Source organism: Carassius gibelio, chromosome B1 (assembly GCF_023724105.1).
Source record: "Carassius gibelio isolate Cgi1373 ecotype wild population from Czech Republic chromosome B1, carGib1.2-hapl.c, whole genome shotgun sequence".
Lineage (NCBI taxonomy): Eukaryota > Metazoa > Chordata > Actinopteri > Cypriniformes > Cyprinidae > Carassius > Carassius gibelio.
Genome location: NC_068396.1, coordinates 15,689,508 through 15,714,229, shown reverse-complemented (window position 1 = coordinate 15,714,229; position 24,722 = coordinate 15,689,508). Strand labels below are relative to the sequence as shown.

The window sequence follows — 24,722 nt, the reverse complement described above, 5'->3', positions numbered from 1 at the left end:
TGTGAAGTGTGTATTTTTATCCAGCATGATCGCGTGTTCTCTGTGTGATGTCAGTCCATGTAAATTGAATGCTTTAAACTTTAAACTTGTGATTTCAAATTATGCTGCGCTTTATGCATTTGCCCACTGTCATATTCATGTCATTTTCTCTGTGTGCTGTATGTAAAATGAGTGTTACCATGGCTTTATTTGAAAAATATGATTCCCAATGCACACAAACTTCCCAGAATACTTAGTGCCCTGATGGTCAAAATGTTTACTTCCTTTTTATAATTTTTTTATTAAATATTTATTTATTTGTGAAACATACATTTATTAGTTACCATTTCAACATTATCCGGAAAAAAATGTGCGCCAAAATAAAAAAATCTATTGCTGAACATTTATTTTACCATCGTAAAATTTTAATTCTGGCTTAAGTAAATTTTTCATCTCAATTTTTATTATTCATTTAATGATAAAATTAGACAAATCTACTATTATTTTAATCTTCAATCTGTTATTTAGCAGTTTTAAATTCCACTTGCGCAGATGAGATACCGTTGAAACACTGTGTTACAATATGCTATTCTGTGACATTAGCGATGTAATTTACACTATTTACTTTAATGAATTTTAATGAGAAACAACAAGAAACAGGTGAATAAAGACTGACAGTCAATGTTTAATGTTTAGAAATTATTATTTCAAGATATGTAAAGCATTTTTACTTGTTTATGTGGGCTGTCCCAAGCATGGCTGCAATGTTTTCATTGTCAAACTCTAAAATCAGATAATTTTTAATTCTTAAAAAACGCCATTATTTTATTTGAAATATATATATTATAATATTAACAAATATTTTAGTTTGTCTTGTATATTATTTATTAATTCGATCAGATAACATTTTAAGCTGTTATATGGTCATGTTACAACGTGCCCCTGAGATGTTACAATGAACCCCACCTATGAGGCATGTTGTTACATTTCACTTCCATTTTTTGAAGGTAAATAAAGAAAAAATATACACTGTAATGATGAAACAAAGTGACATATTTGTACTAGACAAGTGTAAAATTACTGCGGATACAAACTGAGAAAGTCAAATCGGCCCCCTGCTTTCCAAGATTTTGGCTGTCAAAAAAACAATATCGGTTGACCACTAGTTACAGGACAAGACTCTCACACTTCCATTAGCCTTTTAAAATCATTAACAGCATTTAAACCATCATCATCAACCAACATCACACTTGGCAATAAATTAATGCTGGAGACAGAAATGGCCACATGATTTGCATATAGCAGGTGACCGCGGGCAATGTATAAGTCAGTATGTCTGGGTCTTAAACAAAACTAGTGGCTTCTATCACTGTTCTTTTAGAACATTTAGCTTCCCAGTCTTTCTTTTGATTATGAAAGCAGCTTAATCTTCTAAAGACCCTGTTGGTGTATGAACTTTGGTAAATGGCTTAGAGACACTTGCACCAATTGCTGAATCCTTAGCACAAGCACCATTAAGACATTAATGCTTGAATCTGATTAAGTATTTCTCAATTTCTATGTGTTTCCTCAAAGGTTCTTTGTCTTGGTGCTGTTCATTCCACCCAAATATTCCACTGAAGGTATTAGATATCCAGTGTGTGGGTTATTGCCTCAGGCCTCATTTACCAGACATACTGGAAATCAATCTATGAGCAGAGTGTTTCAAAGTGCAATATAAATTGATTCAGTTAACAGGGCAAGACTTTGTCTGAAGAGTTGTAGTAGGGAAGATGATGTACGATTGTCTGGGTTTGTAGGGAAAAAGTTTATTTGTAAGTTATGTGTGTGCTTGTACGTAGACAGACCCAAGGGCAAGCAAGTCTACTGTTGTGTTAGTTGAAATGAATACACTTTTGTACCTTCTGCTGCCTCTTGAGGGTCTTCTGAAGAATCACTGCCAGATCATCTTTCAGTTTTACACTGTTGTTTACTTCACTGAAACAAAATATGTAATTTAAAAATGTTGCATGTAGTAACATCTAAATTCACGTTATTTAAGTCAGCAAATTCTAAATGTAAGGGCTTATTGAAGTTATTACAGTGCAGAACAGAGCCTTTGAAATAGATCAAATGAGTATTCTTCTGGGGAAATTTGTTTTTTAAGACCAAGTTCAAGTATTTGACATACACACCATCTACTTTATTAGATGATTTTGTTCTGACATCTTTTCTAAACAAAAGGACTAATCACTAACAAACAAACAATGAGACATTTTAGGCGATTTTCTCCTAAGGAGGATTAATTTTCCAGGCACCCAAACATATGAACAGATGTCTAATGGTCTGGGAACAGCCTATGTGTTTATAAGTACAGGACTGCCCCATTATTTCCAAATATGCTAAAAAGTACTTTAGCTATACTTAAAAATGTCTGTAGCAATCAGATTTTTGACGAGGTAGATTTGAGTCCAGCTCTCAGTTCTGAGTTAGAAAGAGGCTTAGATGCCTCTTTTTTTAATAAATTGTTTTATAGTAAACACAAGTATTCTACTATCTAAATCATGTAATGCAACATAGACATCCGCATTATTTATGTATTTAAAAATAATTCTACATGGAAACATGGACATGCTTCATTGTTTTAACTATCTAAAAAAAAGTATTTTCGTACCACTCTACAATCCATAGTCACACATCCAATCATCATATTTGATGAGCTATAAGTATGTACGATGATAAATGTGTATATATTAATAAAAGCCTAAATCAAATATGTATGTATAATGCGATCATCTCTTCAGAAGACCATTTAATCTTTTCAATCGTTTTTAATTGATGGACAAAAATGATGAGAGAATATAAAAAATATCTATTTCTGTTCACGAGTTTGGAATGATGTGAGGATGCATGAATGATGACAGAATTTTTATTCTTGGATGAACTATCCCGTTTTTTATTAATTTCATGAACAATATTGTTTCCTTCATCCACATTTGTCTTTTTCACAAATGGCCAGTTGGATGTCCAGTGCTCTTTAGATTTACTGGACTTGACGTGTTTGTGTTTAATCACATGATCAAAGTGTGTGATTTACCCTAAAATCACGTTGCTTTAAAATGGGTTTCCAGCATTCTGTAACGTTTGTAAATGTGATGTCGGTTATAATCATGAACAGATTTGGTGCTGTGTATCTGAGTGTGTTGCTGTACACTGTCGCTGACATTGCAGCAAAGACACCACTGAGGTGAGATAGAATGTGTGACAGAGTGTTAACCCTTTACTCTCTTTTCTAGCCAACACAGTGCATGTACATTTTGGATCTGAACACTCACGCATATACTATATACTTACATTATTATTCTTAAAAAAAAATTTAAACCATCATACAGCATAACCCTTCTGAAGAAGAAGACTTTAGAAGGAAAAATACACCTACTTTTACATATGAATAAATTATACATAGTAGCTTGCGCCTAACTCAGCTGAACCAGCACGGAAACAGAGTCTTCCTGTGACGTCATTTGTCTTTTAATAAGTAAAAACCTTGAGGATCGAATGAGACATGAGAGTATGATGAGCTCTGGTTTACAGCACTTGGTGTCTTGTATTCTGTGTTTCCAGAACATCCTTTCACCCCAATCAGCTTTGTCAGTAAAAACTAACATGTTGTTATAACAACTTTTTAACTTTTGTCTACACTGAACAATCCCTGCATTAAAGATACCTCACAAGTAGCAATGGCACCACGTTTTTGCTTTTTCCCTGAAATGAGACTTTTATGACCCTCAGCCTCTCTGTGAAATACATGTTACATAACCAAATCTTTTAAGTCGGATCCAAACGTGCTGTGGCATTTTGCTCTGGCCTCTCCCAGCAGAGTGCAGTATGTCATTCCTGACAGTAGTACATAAGATATAAATCCAGTGCCATTACCCGCAGTCTCTGCTCTCTCGGTGTCTGAGATACAGACACCTGCATGACAAGCCCTGAGCCACACTGATAAAGTGCTGACCAATGCAAGCTTCTCACAAGGCTCTTGTACATTATATATATCAAAATAGTAGAAATTAAGCAATTCCTTTTTTTACAACTTTGGTTGTATATCTATGCCAACGTTTATGTCAAATAGCTGCTTTTTTGCGGATTGGTTGTTGGCTGGTCTCCTTGACAACCTCACTGTACTTTGAAGGCTGTTTGATGTCGGCTGTTTTGTATATTCAAATAACAGATGTGGCATGAGTGAATCACCAGTATGAAAACTATTCTAATTATGTAATTCTGGATTCAGTTGCTATTTCAGTTGCTAAACATTTACCAAAATGTATATGATTAAATATTATATAAATTTATAGTAATGTACAATGAGTTACAAGAACTGAATCCGCAGAAAAACAAAAACAGTGTTAAAATCATTTACACCTTGAGCAACATTCTTGTTCAGTGTTCATTACGACACATTCTACCTTAAATATTCAAAGGTGCATGAAAGTTGTGTTTTAGCTACTATTTGCAAATCTGTTCTTCACAGAAATGCAGTACCATAATGGTGTTGGCTGCACTGCCATCTATTGATGTGGATCAACATGATCATCTCCCTGGTTCATTTTAGTAAGTTACACTGATAGTGAGTTTTAGGTCTACACGATAATTAATTCACTTAATTTTCTTTAAAGGTGAGATATTTCATTAAAATCACAATTTTATGTCTTTAAGTGCTATAATCAGGGTCCCCAGAGCATGACCAACACAGAAAACGTGGAAAGGAACAAGGTAACACTTTAGAATAGGTAACACCTATAATTTGCTTATTAGCATGCATATTACTAGAATATTAGCCATGTATTAGTGTTAATTAAGAACATATTAATTAAATGCTTTATTCTACTTGACCTTATTCTACATCCCTAATCTTACCCAATACCTAAACCTATAACTAGCTTACTAACTATTAATAAGCAGCAAATTAAAAATTTATTGAGAGAAATGTCGTAGTTAATAGTTAACAAGTGTTACCTACTGTATTCTAAAGTGTTACCAAGAACAAACCAATAAAAGGCTTTTGGTAAGCATTTCTCTGCAAGCTTGTGACAAAACGACCCACTCAGATTTTGCGCCCTCTGTGATGTAGAAAGTCGATCTTAAAGTGGAGCAGTAGATTTATTGTTTTATTTACTGTATATAATGCTGCTGCTACACAGATCTAATATAAACATGCAATTTCTTTCCCAGCTGTTGACCTTCACAGACATAACTGTTTTTGTAACTCATGAGAGTTTTTAACATGAACTTGCAACTAAAACGTACCTGTGGAAACCTTTTCTCAAGACGAGAAATACGTACCGCCAGTTAACGCCGGCTGTGCCAAGTGTGTGACCGCACAGAGCCTCGCTCCTCTACAGAGCCTTGCTCCTGGCCTGCATTTTTTGTCATTTATGTCTAATTTGTATTATTTTTTCCACACATTTTGTCCTTTAAAAGACATAACTGATAGAAAGTAAGACTCTGTGTATAAGTATGAGTAAAGTGTTTGTTGTTGGGATGAAATAAAGTTTTCAAGTTCTGCCTCCTGGTCCAACAGCACTTGTCAAAGTCAAAATGATAGAGATGGCCAATCAAATGAAAGAAGGCAGGTCTTAAGGCTGATTTATACTTCTGTGTCGAAACTACACTGTAGACATGCACCTCTCCAAAAATGTCACAGCACGTCAAATCTACACAGACCGCAAGGGCTGTGATTAGTCTGCTAGTACCCCTCCCACCATATGTATTAGAGTTTTGTGTGTGTTTATGCACTTTAATATATTTTAATGTACTTTTTAATACACCTTTTAAAAAAAAACAAAGCAAAGAACAAATGTCTTATCATTTATTATAAAAACGTATCATTACATCACTTTGTTGTCCATTACAAAGAGTTCTGCCATGGTACAAGCCCTTGTGGAGATTGAAAGAATCCCATTTTCTCCTGTTCTGTTGTCATCTCTTTTTTTTTTTTTTTTTTTTTAGTTTGAAATAAATTAATATACATAATATATGTTTGTGAATATTTTGAATAACACAGGAAATACAAAATAAAAGCGATCCATGTGTCATACAGATCTATTGTGGCTGCGTTGTGTTAAACTCACGTGCGAAAGGGTTAATATAAAATAACTGAATATAAACATAGAAGCCTGCAAAAATAACCATTTTAGAAGAAAATTTTAGATGGCACTCATATATAACTACAAACCTAGAATTTATTTTAGCATTCTAATTTACTTATTCAATTGCTTTGTTATTATTATTTTTATGCAGTAGTTCATACAGTTCTTTTGAGCATGTGCATGACAGTGATTTGTGCACAAGCATTCGTTACTGTAGCGATCACCCCCCCCCCACCCCACCCCCACACACACACACAATTGCAGAGGGACTATAACTCTAATGCTCTGTGATGTAAAATAATGTATCCTTTGAGCTACACCTAAACCTACCGGATAGCATGAACAAAAGGGAATGTAATGTAAAAACACAAATGCAAGTATGCTGTTTTAGATTGTTTTACAATCTCTTATCTTTCATAGATGATTGAGATTGAGAATTGTATTGAGACTGATATCCTATAAAAAACATGACTCTTTTATCATGTTTTTGATAGGATTCATACCCATGGATTCCACATCCTCAGTCCAATTCCATGCCAGCTGAGCTACATGTAAGCTTGTTACATCCATAAAGCAAAACATTTGGAGCGTGCACATTGTTTTAATGCCTCTAGTGTTCATTTCTGTTGTAAACTGCAGTGATATGGACTTATTGGAATGTATTTCGCATCTTGCAAAAAAGTTCCCACAGGTATATTTTCTTTATGAGATCATGTGGTAAACTTATGTGCATATGTCAGATTAAGACATAAAAAAGAGCTTCAGTATTCACATGCCATGTGACAGCCGCTTTCTGTGTGCATGCTTCCCGATGTGCGCGCTCAAAAAAAAAAAAAAAGTATATTAGAAGTTTAAACTAATATGGTTACAAAATTTCAGCACAGCAGCTTATTTGCATTTGAAGAGCATACAAGAAAAAGCGTTTCTGCTTACACTCAAAATAGATGTTTTTAAAATGATATAATAAATGATCTGTGGAGTATTTTGAGCTGAAACTTCACAGACACACTCTGGGGACACCTGGGACTTATATAACATATTGTAAAAAAGGGCATAATAGGTATTCTTCAACTAATCATATCAATGGATCATAATAAAAACACTTTTTATAATAAACTAGTATTATAGTATACACTATGTGTTTACACCATTTAGACTCTTCACAAAAAAATGCAATTTCTTAATAATAATACTTCATTAAATTATCACCAAACTGAATGAATAACTATATGTTATGTAACTACAGTATGTTATGTAAAGGTAATTGGTGGTAAGTTGGCACTTTTTTTTTGCCATGACCCTGTGTAAGTTTTCATTAGTGAAGATTTGATTCAACTGTCAAGACCATTTTTACAATAGAAGGCTGGCCCCATTGAACAATAGCATTTGGCGTTTTCCTACTGAGGCCTTTCTCTTTTGATGTCTGTTACTTTCTCATTTTCTCTGTTTTAGGTTCCAAGTTCCTTCGCCTGACTGAACCTCAGTAATTTTGATTTTGTATGTGTGTGTGTCTTTTGTCTTTCTTGCAGTTCCAAGGGTTTGACCTCTGACCACACCACGGTGGGCAAAATCTTGAAAACAACAACTCTGCATTATGAGACTAGGTAGAAGAAGTGAAGACAAAATATGTGAGACTGGCCTAAAGGGATTGCGAAACACCTGTGTCCATCATTTGTCATTATTGCTAGATCAATGAGACAGTTGACAATTTGGTGAAAACATTCATTTCTTAATTATTTGCACTAAATTCTGACTTAGAATCATCTCCGCACATATTCTGCTAGAGGAAAGACTCATTAATTACCCGGCTGTCAGTTGTATAAGTGACTATGCGTAAGAAAGACCTTGGGACTGTCCCAGTTTGTTAGGTGTTGTGGGAAACAGGGCAAGATTTCCCCTCACAGCCTGGCCCTCCAGGACTGCTGTCATTGCTAATGTAATGTTTGTCATGGCAAGTGTGACTGCTGCGGAGGAGTCGGCAAGCGACTGTACCACACCAGTAGTAAATCCACTGCCATTTGAACCCTCTAAAACCTCCTCAATTGACCCTAGTCATGGACATGATAGCACTTCCTGCCCTCCAGCAGTACCTCCACCACCTCCTCTACCTCCTCCACCACCACCTCCAGGCCATCCTCATGCTTCACGCAAGAAACGACGAGTACGGAGCTTCTTCTGGAAAACCATTCCTGAAGAGAAGGTTCGGGGGAAACCGAATATTTGGACTCTAGCAGTAAGACAGCAGCAGTATCAAATTGATGTGAGGACAGTGGAGGAGCTCTTCGGCCAGCAAGAGGAGGTTCGGACCCAGACAAGCAGTGGACATCCTCGTGCTGGAAGATCCAGAGGTTCATTTAAAGAGAGCAAGGATGAGGTAAGTCAAACTGAGTAGAACTAAATCATTGCTTGGGATGTCTGCAGTCAATGCTGGCAAGACAGTGTAACAGTGTAATTATGTTGTCTCTACATCATAGGTGAATGTTTTGCACTCCTAACAGGCTTGAGACTGCCTATTTCAGTTCACATTTATTTTTAAAAATGACTAAAAAGCGCAACTTGTGTTAGGATTGGCCATGAGTGGAATTTAGCCAATACTGTTAGATATTAGGGATGCACCAATGTGAAAAGATAAGTCAGTACAGATAACCAATAATTAATTAACATCATTTAAATCAATAAAATAATCAATTATTGTTATATTTCTATATTGGCCAATATAAGGCATAAATATAAATTTAGGCAATCAAATAACAGATCATATACAGTCAAGTACAATGGCAGAAAAAATTAAATAAAAAAATTGCTTTCCATTCTGATATCTATCTAGCCTACAAGTCACTTTACCAGATACTGTGGAACATCTTTAAATTCAACATGATTTTATTAGTTATTGTTAGTGTTTGGACTAAAAGCGTGGTTTTAAAAAACATACATTTATTTTTAATATATTTAGAACATATTTAACAACATATAAAGAGTACGTGTTTTCTTTACAATATGGGAATCAACTGAAATCAAAATAATCTTTTTAAGTTCATACAGTAATTCATGGAATGTATAGGATGATTTTATTGTGTTTAATCTATAATTAAATGTGTTCAATTGCATAAAATTCCATTGCATTTACCTGATTTTGTATTATAACCATTTAGAATATTACAATAATACAATATTATACTTTTGAAAAAAAACCTTTAGGGTCAACATAGGTGTGAGATATATATATATATATATATTTTTTACATTTAAAAGCTGTGCATACATACTGTAAAAGCTTTTATATTTTAGTTGCTGTAAATATGTCCAAATTGTCCATTTCAGTTTATATCCCGAGTGAACATTATGCATAAATCACTAACAAAGAGAGAGGGTAATTTGATAAAACTTTTATTTGCTTGCTGCATGTTAACATGTTTGCCAACAATTGCCTATAATGTACAGTGCCTCTACCTATCATGTATGCAGCATTTTCTATCATGTACGAAGCATTTTTTTTCACTAGGTTATAAAAAGGATTATTAGGTGTGTGCAATTTGGGTTTTCCACCTTTACATAAAGCATATACCGGTATGTCCCTATTATCCAAAACATATGCTCCCGTGAGCTCGTCATTTTGTGTCTAAGCGACCAGCTGTGTTTTTGTGTTGTTTTGTGTGGTTGCTCCTGGCCTGGGTAGCTTTGTAATTATCCACAAAGGCACCAAGTGTACCTGTGCAGATCTAATGAAGCTGTGTATTGTTTGTCCGAGGTGGCATGGACCATGCATGTGGTCTCGGTTGTAATTTCAGACACAGCATTGCCACTCCTTTGAGTTTGTGAAGCGTCACAAATTACACGTATCACAAACATGGGTCATGTAAATGTGTATGCTAGAGAGAGAGTGACAGATTGTTTCACTAAAATTGCTATGTCAAGTTCGTTAGTTAATCTCATGGGCCCGAAGTCACTACCGAGAGTTTCCTGGTGCTGATGTTAATGAGAAAATCAAGTATAGCATTGTGTTCTTTAAATGGATAGTTCACCCAAAAATTACAATTCTGTCATCAAATACTCACCTTCATGTTGTTTCAAATCCATCAAATTTATTAATCCATAAGTAATCCATATAAATGTAGAAGTTTAATCCAAGTCTTCTGAAGAAAAGTCTTCTGTTGTTTTATATTATGAACCAAAATAATCTAGGCTTTAATTAATTTAATAACTAAAACATAACATTTCACAAGATCAGTTTTTGAAGGGAACAAAGAATGTCTCTTTGTTAGATACTGAACTGCAGAAAGCCCACAAATTTTCCATTTAACATCAAATTAAGCACAACACAACACATCGGACAACACATTGTATTGTTTAACTACTTAAACAATTATTTTATGTATATATTGTTATATTACTTACAATACACAGCATGACACACACACACACACGCACAATTTCCAGTTATACAAAAACACAATCTGTCATTTGAAGTGTGAACTTTTCATAGTGAAAAAATTATCAGGATTTATTACAAATATCTTTGTGTTTTGAATGTAGATGAAAGTTTTATGGATTTGGAACAATATGAGGGTGAGCAGACAATGACAAAATTTTCACTTTTGGGTGAGCTATCCCTTTAAGGTTAATTTTAAATAAAAATTCCAAACATTTTTTGGAACTAAAAATATATGCATTCCTATTTAATTTAGTTGGATTGATGTGCACCAAATTTTTAAAGCACTTTATATTAATCTAAGAAACTCTGCATGTCTTTCTTATACTATCATAAAAACCTATTTGATTAGTGGGAAACAGTGGCAGTCCTGGTATAACACACTTAAAAATACAACTTTGTTCTGTTATTAAATGCATGGCTTAAAAGTCTAGTGATACAGTTTTCATTTAATGTGCCCTTAAAGGATTAGATTACCCAAAAATGAAAATCATCCTGTGTTATACTCACCCTCGAGCCATCCTAGGTGTATATGACTTCTTTCAGACGAATCCAGTCGAAATTATATTAAAGGGGTCATATGACGTTGCTAAAAAAGAACATTATTTCTTGAATTTGGTGTAATTAATTGTTAATGTGTAACAGCTTATTTTCCACATATTGTACATTATTGTTTCTCCTCTATGCCCCGCCTTTCTGAAACGCATAGATTTTTACAAAGCTCATCACTATCCAGTGCATTGTGATTGGCTGTATGCCTCAAGCATGTAACGGAAATGTTACGCCCCTTACTATTTTGTGATATCGTGTCCCGCCGTGACGTGACAAACTAATAAAACCCATTACAAACGAAGCATTTGTTGCATCCAGTGAGGACATAATTATGGATTATAATGACTTATACAGTCTTTTTACATGTTGCATTACATCGCACCACGTAAACATAAAACCATGTCTGCATTTGTGACTGGAGAAAGGACAAACGACAAGAGCTACTCTACACTGCTCAAAACTCACATTTTAATCGTCAGTGGCAAATTCTTTAAATATGAAAACATACTTACAGACTCAGAACATTGCAGGCTATTCTCCGAGGTTCAGGAAACAGTCCTCCATAAAATGCACAACAAATCCACACACAAATATTTGGTTTAAACTTTTCTGGAACAGTGTTTCAAATACAACTTAACCACTGATTTCTAGTCGTGTCCTCTTTTGGAAAGTCAAACAAAGTCTTTGTGACATAGCAGCGGCAGCAGCAACAATACTAAAGCAAGAAAGCTTTGTGTTAACATTTGGGTGGTGTTATGCAAGTTGCACAGTGTAATGCACACAGTGATGTAGACATTTGGGGCGTGTTTAAAATATGTATTTTAAGAGGGCGTGGAGAGACTTTATTCACCCCCCGGAGCTGTGTGAGGCACTTTTGTATTACGGATGCACACACTTTATTTAATGTGTTTCAGAAACACCCACCCACTGCAATGTTAGAGCTTAGAAGTGCCAGGACAATTTTTAATATAACTCTGATTGGATTCGTCTGAAAGAAGAAAGTAATATACACATAGGATGGCTAAAACATGGAGTAAAACATGGGCTAATTGTCCGTTTTGGGTGAACTAACCTTTTATATATTAGAACTAATATATTTAGGTTTAGAATTATTTTACTATATATAATAATCATAAAAGGTTACATTTTATTATGATATAATTTTCTTTTTTTAAGTTCACTCTCATGTTGCATTCCAGTCTGGTCCAGTTACTATCAAGGCTATTATATTTGCAATAATAGTTTAGATTTAAATGTTCCTTCTCATCTAAATCTGATGAAACGTTGTCATCCTCTTTTCATTTTTGGTTCCACAGTGCCACTCTGCTCAATTTGGATGGTAACTTGCAGAAGCCGAAACATTTTTGGAAAAGCAAATGTGACAACAAAGTGAACCATGGAGCACTTTGTGTTCATAATGCCGCCACAAACTGAAATTATAGACACTGAAAACACTATATTTTGGAGAGTAACTGTTCTAAAAATCTGACCTTTTTGGTTACTCTTCTTTAGGCGTCACCTTTATTTTGCCTTAGTAATATTGCGACATCAGAGATACAGTTTTATTTATTTAGAAACTGCATTCAAATCAACACACAACAAAAACCTGAAGGCCAAAAATTTGAATGGAATTACATCTCTGGCAGAACACACACAGTCTGTCCTTTGTGTATCTTTCCATCCATTTTAATAACCATCTTTATTCCTCTGTTTTCCCAGATCAGCATCTTAGACTCCAAGAGAGGAATGAACATTGGAATTTTCCTCAAACAGTTCAAGAAGTAAGTTTCTCTGTGATTTGTAAAAACTATGGATGGAACGGTTCGTGGAAGAAAATCGAAATGTATGGTTCTCCACACACGGTTCGGCATGCGATGGGACCACAGTTCAACTTTATTCTGACAACATCAGTAATATGGTTTGCTATAAATAACAAGGAAAAAAACAGGGCTCGGCTAATGTATGTTTCTGTTGATGGATGTGCATTCTGGCTTCCCAATACATTAAAATAACAGAGATAAGAAAAAAAAAAAAAATGTGGACAAACCATTCCCTCTTGTTCAATGTGAATGCCGTATGCTGGAATATGAGGATTTATTCTGGCACAGGTGAGACCTGAACAGCACGTTGATATCTGTGTTTAAGCTAAACTCATTTAAGCTTTGCCAGTTTAAACATTTAAGATCCAGTTTATGCAAGCTTGCGCGCAAAGTGAGAAGATTTGTGCATGAGCTCATCTGAAGCGCACAAACGCGCGCCTCAGAAGGTGCATAAATATTAAGCTTTCTATGAATCATTGTTTAAATGGACGAATTCACACACAAACTATCTCAAAATGACAATTTTGGTAAGTATCCTATAGCACAGTGGTTTTCAAACTGGGGTAGATGATGGATGGGGTACACAAACATAATTATGAGTTTTGGCAATAATTTAATTCTACCCCAACTTAAAGTAACATTAAAACCGAACATGTACTGTAGCTACAGTATTTCTGACAAGTAAATGCCCTTCTAATGTAAAAACAGGAAAATATGCTACTCAATTAGCTTACTTAATCTTTTGCAGTCAAAACTGACGGCATCCACACAAGCAGTCTCCATGTGATAGGATGGCAGCTGAATATGCTGCTTTAGCAAATCGCTCTGATGTTCGATTTATGATTAATGCCTGGTTCAAACTACATGATTTTAGCCTGATTTTGCCACAATTTTCTTGAGGTAGGGTGCCGTGGGGATTCGTAAACGACAATGGGCGTCGGGATGCAAGATTCCATCGTTTCAACTCGTGTAGTGTGTCATAGTGGACGATAACCGATTCCGCATCTGTGATGCTGTACAACATCATGACAGGAAGACTAGCATCATGTTTAATTTTTTTCTGTCCTCCACGAGTTCCGTCATATTGGTGACACTAACCAATAGCAGCACAGAAGCTCTTTCATACACAGTTTTCAGACAAAGTGAAACGAAAGAGAGATTGCTGGTAATCAAACAGTTGTTCATTGCCATTGACTTCCATAGTAGGAAAAAAAAAATACTAAGAGTCAATGGCAACCACCAACAGTTTGATTACCAGCAATCTTCAAAATATCTTCCTAAGAATATAAGAAAGCAACTCATACAGGTTTGAAACGACATGAGGGTGAATAAATGATGACAGAATTTAAATTTTTGGGTGAACTATCCCTTTAAGGAAGCAAATATCGTCCTTTAATAGAAAAGTTCATGTTAAACGCCCAAGGGGCTATAAAAACTTTGAGAACCACTGCTATAGCAGACATAGCTAACTGAAGGTACTGTTTCAGTGACAACACTTTCTTAATATTAATCGAACAGCAACAACAAAGAAATCACTCACTGCTCTTAAATGAATAGCTTTTGTAACTTTAATAAAGATCTTTACACAGTCAATATGCAATGCTGTTTTAAATTTCATCATAACTTTATTAAATGTCTGTACCTAAAGTCTAATGTTAAAAAAACTGAAAATCACTGTTTATTTTATTCATCTTTACTCTATTGTATTGTTTATTTGTGCTGTCGCTCGTAGTTAGATAGATTATTCTTATTTTCTTTATTTTTATTTGACAGTATAGTTTTAGCCTAAACATCATGAAACCGTGACTCTAAAACCGTAAGTTGAACTGTTCCACCCTTAAAAAACCCATGTGTGCGTGTGCTCCAGCACAGAAATAGGATCTGGTGGTCAAGGGAAATCTGATGCTCTTGTGTAAAGATCAATAGCTTTCAGGTTCTGATTGATACTTGGAAGTTCACATGAGGATGGCGTATACATTCACTGTGACAAGTACTAGGTACAGATAAATAAAGACACAAGGTATTTTGTCAGTGCTCAGTAGACAATTTGAGCTGAAAAAAAGCAGAAAACAATAAAAGTTTAGTTTATGTCAGACCTGTTGCAATGTAAAATGGGCAAGTGAAGGTGGAAGTGACCGGTGTAAACAGGATTTTTGTTTGTTGATTTCAACATCCACCAAGGCAGCATGGGTATAAATGATACTTCTTTATACTTCTGTTTTTCTCTCTCAGGTCCAATCATGCAATAGTAGAAGACATTCGTCTGGGCAACAGTAAGCAATATGGAGCTGAAACGCTGAAAGAACTTCTCAAACTTCTGCCTGAAGCAGAGGAGGTGAAAATTCTGAACCTACTTCATATTTGTGTATAGTCCTATTTTTATTGTGTATTGCACCTGCTATTAACATCTGCCTCATCACAAATGGACATCAGTATATACGGGAGTACTGTAAATAAAATACAGTGTTGTGTATTATGAACAAAACAATTAAATCCCTCAAACCACATTAGCTGGCAGTCAGAGATGCATATAACCACATTGCATTTGTTGTGTATTTGTGTCTCAGAAAACATCAAAAGAGACTCATGTTACAAATGATCACTACATTAAAATAATGTTTCGATATGCAGTGGCATACTGATGTGCTAAGTTATGTGGAGATAAAACCAGACCCTATCCTCAATGAAATGCAATCGGCTTTACTTATCAGTGTTATTTTAGTATTATTTATATAATATTTTAATATTTATTAACATTTTGAATTAGCTTTCCGTTTTCATTTTAAATGTATTTTAAGGAATTTTGTTAAGTCACTTTTATGAGTTTTTTTTGTTGTTGTTGTTGTTGTTGCTAATATAACTTTTTAGCTTAAATTATTATTGTTGTATTGTTGTAGTTTTAATATTTATTTTATTAGTAACTCATTCTATTTCAAAAATTTTTTTACTGAAGTATAAGTTTGTAATGTTATATTTAAAATATATTTCAGCATTTTCAATTAACTTATTTATTTATTTATTTATTTATTTTTACTTTTAGTTAACATTAACAACACTGCCTAGACATAATTTATAAGGAATGTTGAACATTTTATTAATACTTTTTATTTAGGGAATTAGGGAGGCACCAACTTTAAAAATCTGGTTGTTACACTTTATTTTAAGGTGTCCTTGTTACAGTGTAACTATACATACAAGTAATTAATAATATTAATTAACTACATGTGCTTACTATAGGGTTAGGGTTAGGGTTATGAAAAGTGTTTTGGTTTAGGGTTAGTTGCATGTAATTATGCATAATTTGTTGTTATTATAGTAGTAAGTATAGTAGTAAGTACAAATATTGTGTAACAAGGACACTGTAAAATAAAATGTTACCAATATGGCCAATACCAATGCTAATAATTATGTGTGTTATATGCAGTAATTGATAAATTTCAGAAATTAAAATGTGTACCATGTATACTAGTTTCATCATAACATAATTTGTAGTATGAATAATGGACATTAAGTTTGATGCTTGCTGAGAATAATTTTACCAATGCTTTTACATTATTAGTGCTTTAATATTTAACATTAAGTGTTAGATGACAGTATATATATATATATATATATATATATATATATATATATATATATATATATATATATATATATAATGCATTCAATTGATAAATTAAAAATGGTACAAATCAATTGGGCATCCTTAGTACATTGTTTACTCTCTGGATTTAAATCACATATATTCACTAGGTGAAGAGACTGAAGGAATTCAAAGGAGACCCAAATAAGCTGACGCTGGTTGATTCCTTCATGTTCCTGCTGATTCAAGTGCCACGGTAAGAGGCACACCAGATCTCTCTTACCAGTGAAATACAAATCTAAGATACAATACCTAACATCATATAGAAAAAGGCAGGTCAATTATTGTTTGTTCAATTTTAAAGCTTTGATGTGCGTATTGAGGCCATGGTACTTCAGGAAGAGTTCCTTCCATCCTGTGCAGTCATGAGTCGTGAGATTAACATTGTGCGTCAGGCTACTGAAGGTAAGAACATACTCATAAAAAGTTCTGATATTTATATCATATTTTTGAGGATTTTTTTTCTTTAAGAGTAATTTTTGTTAAGCAGACAATACATTTTGTCATTCATGTGGGGGGAGAAAATCTCATTCTTGCTCTCTCCTACACCTACTCATCATCCCCTCTAATTTGATACTCTATTCCACTACTTTTAAAAGATCTCCTGTCAAGTATGGTCCAATAAACAGTAAAGTAAACTTTTAGCCAGATTCAATTCTTGTTAAGTGCATTTTGCTGAGTCATTTTCTGTCACTCAGCTGTTCCTGTATTAGCCTCAGAAACCAATGGCTCATGACCTTTTAATGCCTCAACACTACTGAAACGTAAAGATTTGGCACTCCATTAATCATTACATTGATGCCTTTAGCAAAACTCCAATTGAGTTTTATTAATCTTGCATCAACTAATCCTAGCAGTCTATTTTGAACTACACGTTAGATCATGCTGTCAGCACTTTTTTACCTAATTTAAATGTGGTATCAAGTGTTCAGATTTCTTTTAAATGTCTTAGTCTGTAGACTGTAGGAAGGATAGAAATAGCATTTAGAGTGTTGTGTAATTTAACAAATTGCCTGTGGTTATTCAGTTACTATTGATTATTCCACAGAACTAATGACTTGTGAAGAGCTCCATGCCATTCTACATTTGGTTCTCCAAGCAGGAAATATCATGAATGCAGTAAGTATTTTTTTTTCTATTTGTCTTTCCAGTGTTCCTTAGCCTTTACCCCTCATCTTACCCCTTTTTATGGACATTTCCCTCTTTTCACTTTTGTTCTTTCCTTTCAACTCCTCCTCCAAAACATTCCCTGATTTATTTTAATCGGGAAGGGTTGATGGCTTTTACAGCATTAACCAGACACTGACTGATGTTCTCTGTGTGTTCATAGGGTGGCTATGCAGGCAATGCTGTGGGCTTCAAACTGTCTTCACTTCTCTCTCTGGCTGACACAAAGGCAAACAAGCCTGGCATGAACCTGCTCCATTTTGTTGCCCTAGTAAGTGCACTGTAGTTTTTTCCAGATGTAATGATACAGTTTTGTAAAAAAAAAAAATATGAAAACAAGCCATTGTAATAACACCAACATTTTGTTTTAACTGGTTTGACTTGGATTTTTCTTTAACTTTTATCACAAAGGAAGCACAGAAAAAGGACGAGGCCCTCTTGAAGTTCCCAGAGAAGCTAACGCATGTTCAGAGTGCAGTCAGGTAACAACAGTATTAGTTTCTGATGCATATTGCAAACATAAGTGGAAGTTAACTTCTATCAATAATAATCATTCCATTATTTTTATTCAACTTTAGAACACCTTAGGGTTAGTTCACCCAAAAATGAAAACTCTGTCATTAATTACTCACCCTCATGTCGTTCCAAACCTGTAAGACCTTTGTTCATCTTCAGAACTCAAATTAAGATATTTTTGATGTATTCCGAGAGCTTTCTGACTCTCCCATAAGACAGCAAGGATCCTTACATGATAAAGTCTCAGAAACATAGCAAGGAGATCAGTAAAATAATCCATGTGACATCAGTGGATTAACCGTAATTTTACAAAAGCTATAAGAATACTTTTTGTGTGCAAAGAAAACTAAAATAATGAATTTATTCAACAATTTGTTTCCTCAGTGTCGCCCTATAGTGGCATTTTATAGAGTATCAAAAACATAAACAACATTTGTACGCAGATATGTTGTTTCAGAGTGCATCAAAAATATCTTAATTAGTGTTCTGAAGATGAACGAGGGTCTTACAGGTTTGGATTAATGACAAAATTCTAATTTTTGGGTGAACTATCCCTTTTAATGGAGTTTTATTAATACTGACTGCATTAACTGTTATTATGACTACAGCAGTGTCAAACCAAACTACCAAACAACTATTTTGATTGAAGATTTGACTTTTTCTTAAAAATGTATTCATTATGCACTGAAACTTTCTATTAAACTTGTTCCTTCCTCTGTCTTTCTCTGACTTACATTTTTATTGTTTAAGAATTTCAGTAGAAAATATAGAAGGAGAGTTTTCCTCCCTGTATGTCAAAACGCGTTCCTTGGAACAAAAAATTCAGGATGACGTTGAGCTGCAAAAGCAGCTAGATCCATTTTTGCAGGTAAATGAATCATTCCCAGAATTATAATTATGTAGTACATTTTGGTTTTGTCTCTTTTTGTATTTATACTGTCTTTATATTTTCGTTTTATTAGCTATAATGGATTAACTAACTTTTTATGTCAATATGAATAACCTGCTTTCTTCTTATTTGTTAGAGCTCTATACAAGCCTTGCAGGACCTTAAACATCGCAGGCTGGACTTGCGGAAAGAGGGTAATGCCCTCATTGACTTCTTCTGTGAAGACAAAGACACCTTCAAACTGGATGAGTGCTTTAGAATTTTCCAAGATTTCTGCCTAAAGTTCAAAAAAGCTGTAAAGGTAAATTTCATATGACTGACATGCAAAAATTACATTTAACATAATTTAAAATAAAATAATGAATAGCTTATTTGTCACGACATAAAGATTGAGATTTACTATCAGCTTCCACCAGTCCAAACCCTAAAAAAGGATTTACTAAAGACACACGGTGTGAAATTAGAACTTAAAAGGTGTGGATTTTAGTGTGGATTTTAGTGAATATACACTTGTAGATCTTTCCCTTTCAATCTGTAAATTTATGGGAGGAGAGTATTTAAATGAATCACGCAACACAATTTATGAAGATTTGTGCTCATCAATTCACTGGTATTTGCAGCATTATTTAACTACAAAAAAATGTCTTAAAGCAGGCAGTAATTTACACTGCTTCTGGTAGATTGTCATTATGGAAATGAGATGTTGTGTCTGTGTAATGTGCACCTTCTCAGTAAATCGCAGAATTTTCCCCTCCCATCTGCATTTTTCTAAAACTAATTTGCCCTGTTTAGTAAATCTGGCCCTAAGACATTTATGAATCATGCTACAGATCATATATCTGTAGACACAAACTCCTATAGTAATCTCTTATCCACTCTTCTGCAGGACAACCGGGACAGGGAACTGAAGGAGGAAGCTAGACAGCGTCGCTTACGGGAACTGGAGGAGAGACGGTGTGCCTGGGGTGCAGCCAATAATGAGGCAGGTGGTTTTGGTCGCAGCAGCAGCGAAAATGATGTTGACATCCTAACCAAAGAAGGCCTCCTGGACTTCCTGCTTCAATCGAGACCTCAAAGCCCCCACAGTCCTTTGGGGCGCTCAGCTAGTGCCCGACGTTACCATCACACAGAGCTGATATCTGGGTCTTCAGCAAGTGACTATACAAAATTCAGCAGCCTGCCACGTCCAAGCAGGAACCACCAGCGAAAAACATTGCCATGGCTTGTCTTACAGGATGATAATAGAGAGTTGGGTCCACAGAGTCAGGTTTACCAAGAGAAGCTGGCAACTTCACCAAGGGCTGAGACTGAACCCATCAGTCCTTTAGCTAGATACTCAAGTTTTGGCTACAACATGAACAATGATCCCTACAATAATAATAATTACACTTCTCTATCTGAAGGTGGACTTACACCTCAATTAAGTAATGCAAAGCATGTCTTTCAGGGCACATCTGGTCAAAGTGTTGGACACATGAGTGTTTCTGTGGAGAAACACAAACTAGTTACTGGTCTTCAGCCCTTTGAGATAACCAGCCAGATCAAAAATAACAGTCATGCTTTTGTGCACAACCAGCATGAAGTGTTTGTAACAGATCTGGAAAGGGAAGAAAACTCTCCTCAAGCATTTGTCCTTGATACACCCCCAACTAGCAGGAGTTCAGAGGAACCAGAAAAAATATCACATAGGGAGGAAGCAGACACAAGTACCTTTTCCTCAACAACTTGTGACACCCCGTTGCCCCTGGATCCCTCTGTGTCCAGTAAGAAACCTGTGTTGTATGTCATGGACTGCACTGAAACCGATTGTTCCATTGTGCTGGACTGTTCTGAGATAGAGAGTTCTCCTATCATACAAGAAAGATCTGAACTTGACCCAAAGTCACAGGATGCCAACTTTCCAAGAGTTATTCAGGACACCAATTCCCTTTCCTCCAATTTTGAGTCCACCGATTGTCACATTGTGTCCACGTCAAGTGATGAACCACTTTCCGGAAGGATCACTCAAGCTAGTCCAGAATCAGTCAGTCCATCTGTTACTACTGAAGAAGCAGAGACAGGTAGCTGTGACACAGCTGAAGGGCGAAGAGTTGGCAAGAAAGCAGTCAAGACCGGTAGCACCAAAACAAAACTTGTCAAAACCAAGACAACATCCAAAGTAATTGCTCATGCCAGTCATCCGACAAGAACCCTCACAGCAACTGAGACTCAGAACATGCGCAAGGTGGTGCCCATTACAAGGCAGAATCGCTCTAGTAGCAGCATGAAGAAAGTCGAAAAACCTTCTGGACATGAGAACATTGAACCCAGACGTCCACATCGTGACCAAAGCATGCCAGTCAGGAGAGGCGAGAGGCAAGGTAGACAAGCGCGACATTCAAGCCTCCCTCCAGAGGATCCCAGGGCACAACGAGGAGCGACACCAAGCAGCTCTCGGTGGGCAAGGGATTCGACTCAACACAGACCCTCCATCAAGAAAACAAATCCTAAACCTGTTCGCAACATTTCAAAACCAGCACCAGAAGAAAAGATGTGTCGTTCTACAATGCGTGCCTTGGCCAAAGCTCAGGCCCAAGGAACTTCAGAAGTTGGAACACCTGACAGTCCCAACAACACCCTGAAAAGTTCTTCGCCTTTGCCTAGCTTTGCTCGCAACACTGTGGCATCTTCTTCCAGATCTAAAAAAGACATGCCTTCACCAGCTGTAACAGGAACACCATCAAAGAGCTTAGCCAGAGCTAGCTCTCAGAAATTGCCTGGTGGTAGAACGGACTCTGTCAGTAGCGGACCTTTGCCAAGAAGCGAGGATAAACTAGGGGGGTCTATTAGGAGGGTTCAGAGTGTAAGGGCTTCTAGTCGAAGCAGTGACACACCTCTCCCGCAGTCTGGACGAGAGCACTCCCTTAAAAGTAGCAGTTTCTCAGAGAGATCCACACAGATTAGAGACTCCATCTCGAGCAGGACCAACAAACCCACATGGAAGTAGAGTAACACTGTGGCTCTAAAAGCAACGTTAAACATGGATGGTCAAATTTTTTTGCATATATTGGAATTACTAGAGACACAAAAGCCTCTTAAATTGTTCTGAATGTATCTACAGCCTTTAAAATGTAGCTGAAGTTGTGTCGCTGGATGCTCAGTAACAGCTTCAAGAATAATATGAGCTACTTTTGACAGCACATTTAGTAGCACTTCCACATCCACACAAGGATGGTTTTGATGGCCTTTTTTCCATATAGCTGACACATTATCAACTGTCACAGAAAACACATCAATCACAAATTGTAATAGTGTTAGATTAACCCTATATTTTATTATCTATGTATTATGTCTACAAAGATCTTGTGAGCTGTTCTTACAAATTGTGAGAACAAATAAAATAGAAGACAATTTGTCATATATACATATGCTTGCTTTGTTATTTTATATAATGTGTACTAAATGTAAATGTAGTACTGTTTACTAGGGTAATATTTCCATTAAAACAGCTTCATGAACACTCAAAGATTCATCCACATTTCCCATGTGCATGATGACAAATCAAGCTGAAGACTGTTTGATGAATGTCTAATAATGTTATCCAAATACATCTTAGTGTAGCTGATGCAATGAGTACTACAGCTAGTAGTTTCGAAGATGCCTCTCCAGTGATGTTTTTGGATACGTTCAAAATCTTTGCTGCCGAGTTGCTTGTTTTCAATTTGCCTTTTATGCAGGGTACATGCTGCTGTACACTGTCTTGCTGCTGATGACACTGTATTTGTGACTTTTCTGTGAATAAACTGCTAGTTCTTTCTTTTTAAAGCCATACTGTTAACCAGGAGTGGCAAAACCTGGTGCTAGAGGAAAGACTCAGACTTTTGGGAAAGCAAATACACTGTATGCATCCAATATTCTCACAGTATCTGCTTGAAATAAAGTTGACAGGACCCACTTTATATTAAGTGGCCTTAACTACTATGTACTTACATTTTAATTAATATTTTAGTAAAATGTACTTATTGTGTACATACATGTTTTTACATTGTACTTATATTTTAAAAAAACAGTCATGTAATTACATATGTATTAAATTTCTGTAATTACATTTATAATTACACTGTTGACCCATACTTTACACCTTAACCCACCCTTAAACTTACCCATACCTCCAACCCTCTCCCTAACCTTACCCCAATATAGCAGCAAAAGTGTTTTACAATTCAATATGAACACAATAAGTACATTGTACTTATTTTTATGTAAGTACATAGTAGTTAAGGCCACCTAATATAAAGTGGGACCAGTTGACAGATTGCTCAAAACCAACAAATCAGTGTTAGAATAAGTGGCAACACTTTACAATAAGGTTCTTTAACAATATTTTACCTAATTAACATTCATTAATGTATTATAAATAAACATGAATGAACGATGAACAATATTAATCAATTAATATGAACCTACTGTAGATTAATAAATGCAAAGCTATAAAAATTGTTGTTCATTGTTAGTTTTAGATACCTAATGCATTAATTAGAATGAAGAGAACTAGATGCATTAACAAACCAAACTACATTGTAAAGTGTTACCGGTTAAGCATAATTTAGTGGTGATTAATACAGTGGTAAAAGATGTGCAAATATGAAGTATTTGGTGCACAGGAAGGCTTTTTACATGCTTTTACCCTTATATATGTGTGTCTACTCCTTCTCAAGCACCCACCATGTTGGTGAGGAAGTGTATAAATGATATACTCAAAATAGAATGGATAAGTTTGAAAAAATAAATATATTTAATATAAATATAAATACAAAAAAAAGTGTGAATAGGTAAACAATAATAGACTTTTGTCAGCTGATGAAATCAATACTTATGTCAGACTATGACAACATCCTTATTTCTACCTCTAGAATCATATTTGCCACCTCTGGTTCTTACATTCTGATGGCTCACTCGTCAAGTGAATCATTGGCTTTTCACAAAGTTCTGCAGGTGTACCTCAGTTACAATGTACAATGCTTTTTTTTTTTCTTAGAAGGGTATATGTATTGGCATACTGTATCTGTATATTTAGCGCTGATTGGTTAACATGCTTTAGAATGCATCCATGGCAACATGATCTAGTCTGACACAATGGAATCCTTGTTCCAGCTGTAGATAGGGGTTTACCAAAAAAAAAAAAAAAAAAAGCTAGCAAAATTTGGAGCAAAATCATTTTAAGCTATAGCTTGAAATTAAACCTTATGTGCATTTGTCCAGTCAGACAGTTGGGCATATATGCCAATGTGTTGTACCTTTTATTGATATTGCTTGAATTTTCTATTTTGAATGTTATTTCTGAGCCCTGTTCTCTGTGGTTGTAGAATTACAATCAATATAAGCTAATCAATAAAATATATGTGAAAATATATTAAGAATATTTAAATTTGCTGATAGTGAATTTACAGTGATGTGTTTATTTTGTGAAAAGAAAAAACTGATTATTATTTAGCTATGGAGTGCATAGATATTTAGTCATCCATGGTTTGTTTTTAACAATGGTCACTTTTTTCTTTTTTCTTTTGTTTATAATTTTTTTTTTTGTTGAACCACACCCAGTGTTTAGTTGTGTGGGTGT

At 35.2% G+C, this 24,722-nt stretch overlaps 1 protein-coding gene across 1 annotated transcript in view; it reads left to right on the top strand.

Moving 5' to 3' along the window:
- Positions 1-24,513, top strand: part of fhdc1 (FH2 domain containing 1) — a 30,017-nt gene extending 5,504 nt beyond the window's left edge. The window contains exons 2-12 of the mRNA XM_052544928.1: positions 7,637-8,481; positions 12,808-12,869; positions 15,141-15,243; positions 16,662-16,747; positions 16,856-16,956; positions 17,600-17,670; positions 17,882-17,989; positions 18,130-18,200; positions 18,985-19,102; positions 19,260-19,424; positions 20,010-24,513. Coding sequence (XP_052400888.1) covers positions 8,047-8,481; positions 12,808-12,869; positions 15,141-15,243; positions 16,662-16,747; positions 16,856-16,956; positions 17,600-17,670; positions 17,882-17,989; positions 18,130-18,200; positions 18,985-19,102; positions 19,260-19,424; positions 20,010-22,109 — 3,420 coding nt within the window. The 5' untranslated portion in view covers positions 7,637-8,046 and the 3' untranslated portion in view covers positions 22,110-24,513. The remainder of the gene's footprint in view (positions 1-7,636; positions 8,482-12,807; positions 12,870-15,140; positions 15,244-16,661; positions 16,748-16,855; positions 16,957-17,599; positions 17,671-17,881; positions 17,990-18,129; positions 18,201-18,984; positions 19,103-19,259; positions 19,425-20,009) is intronic.
- The last annotated feature ends 209 nt before the right edge of the window (positions 24,514-24,722 follow it).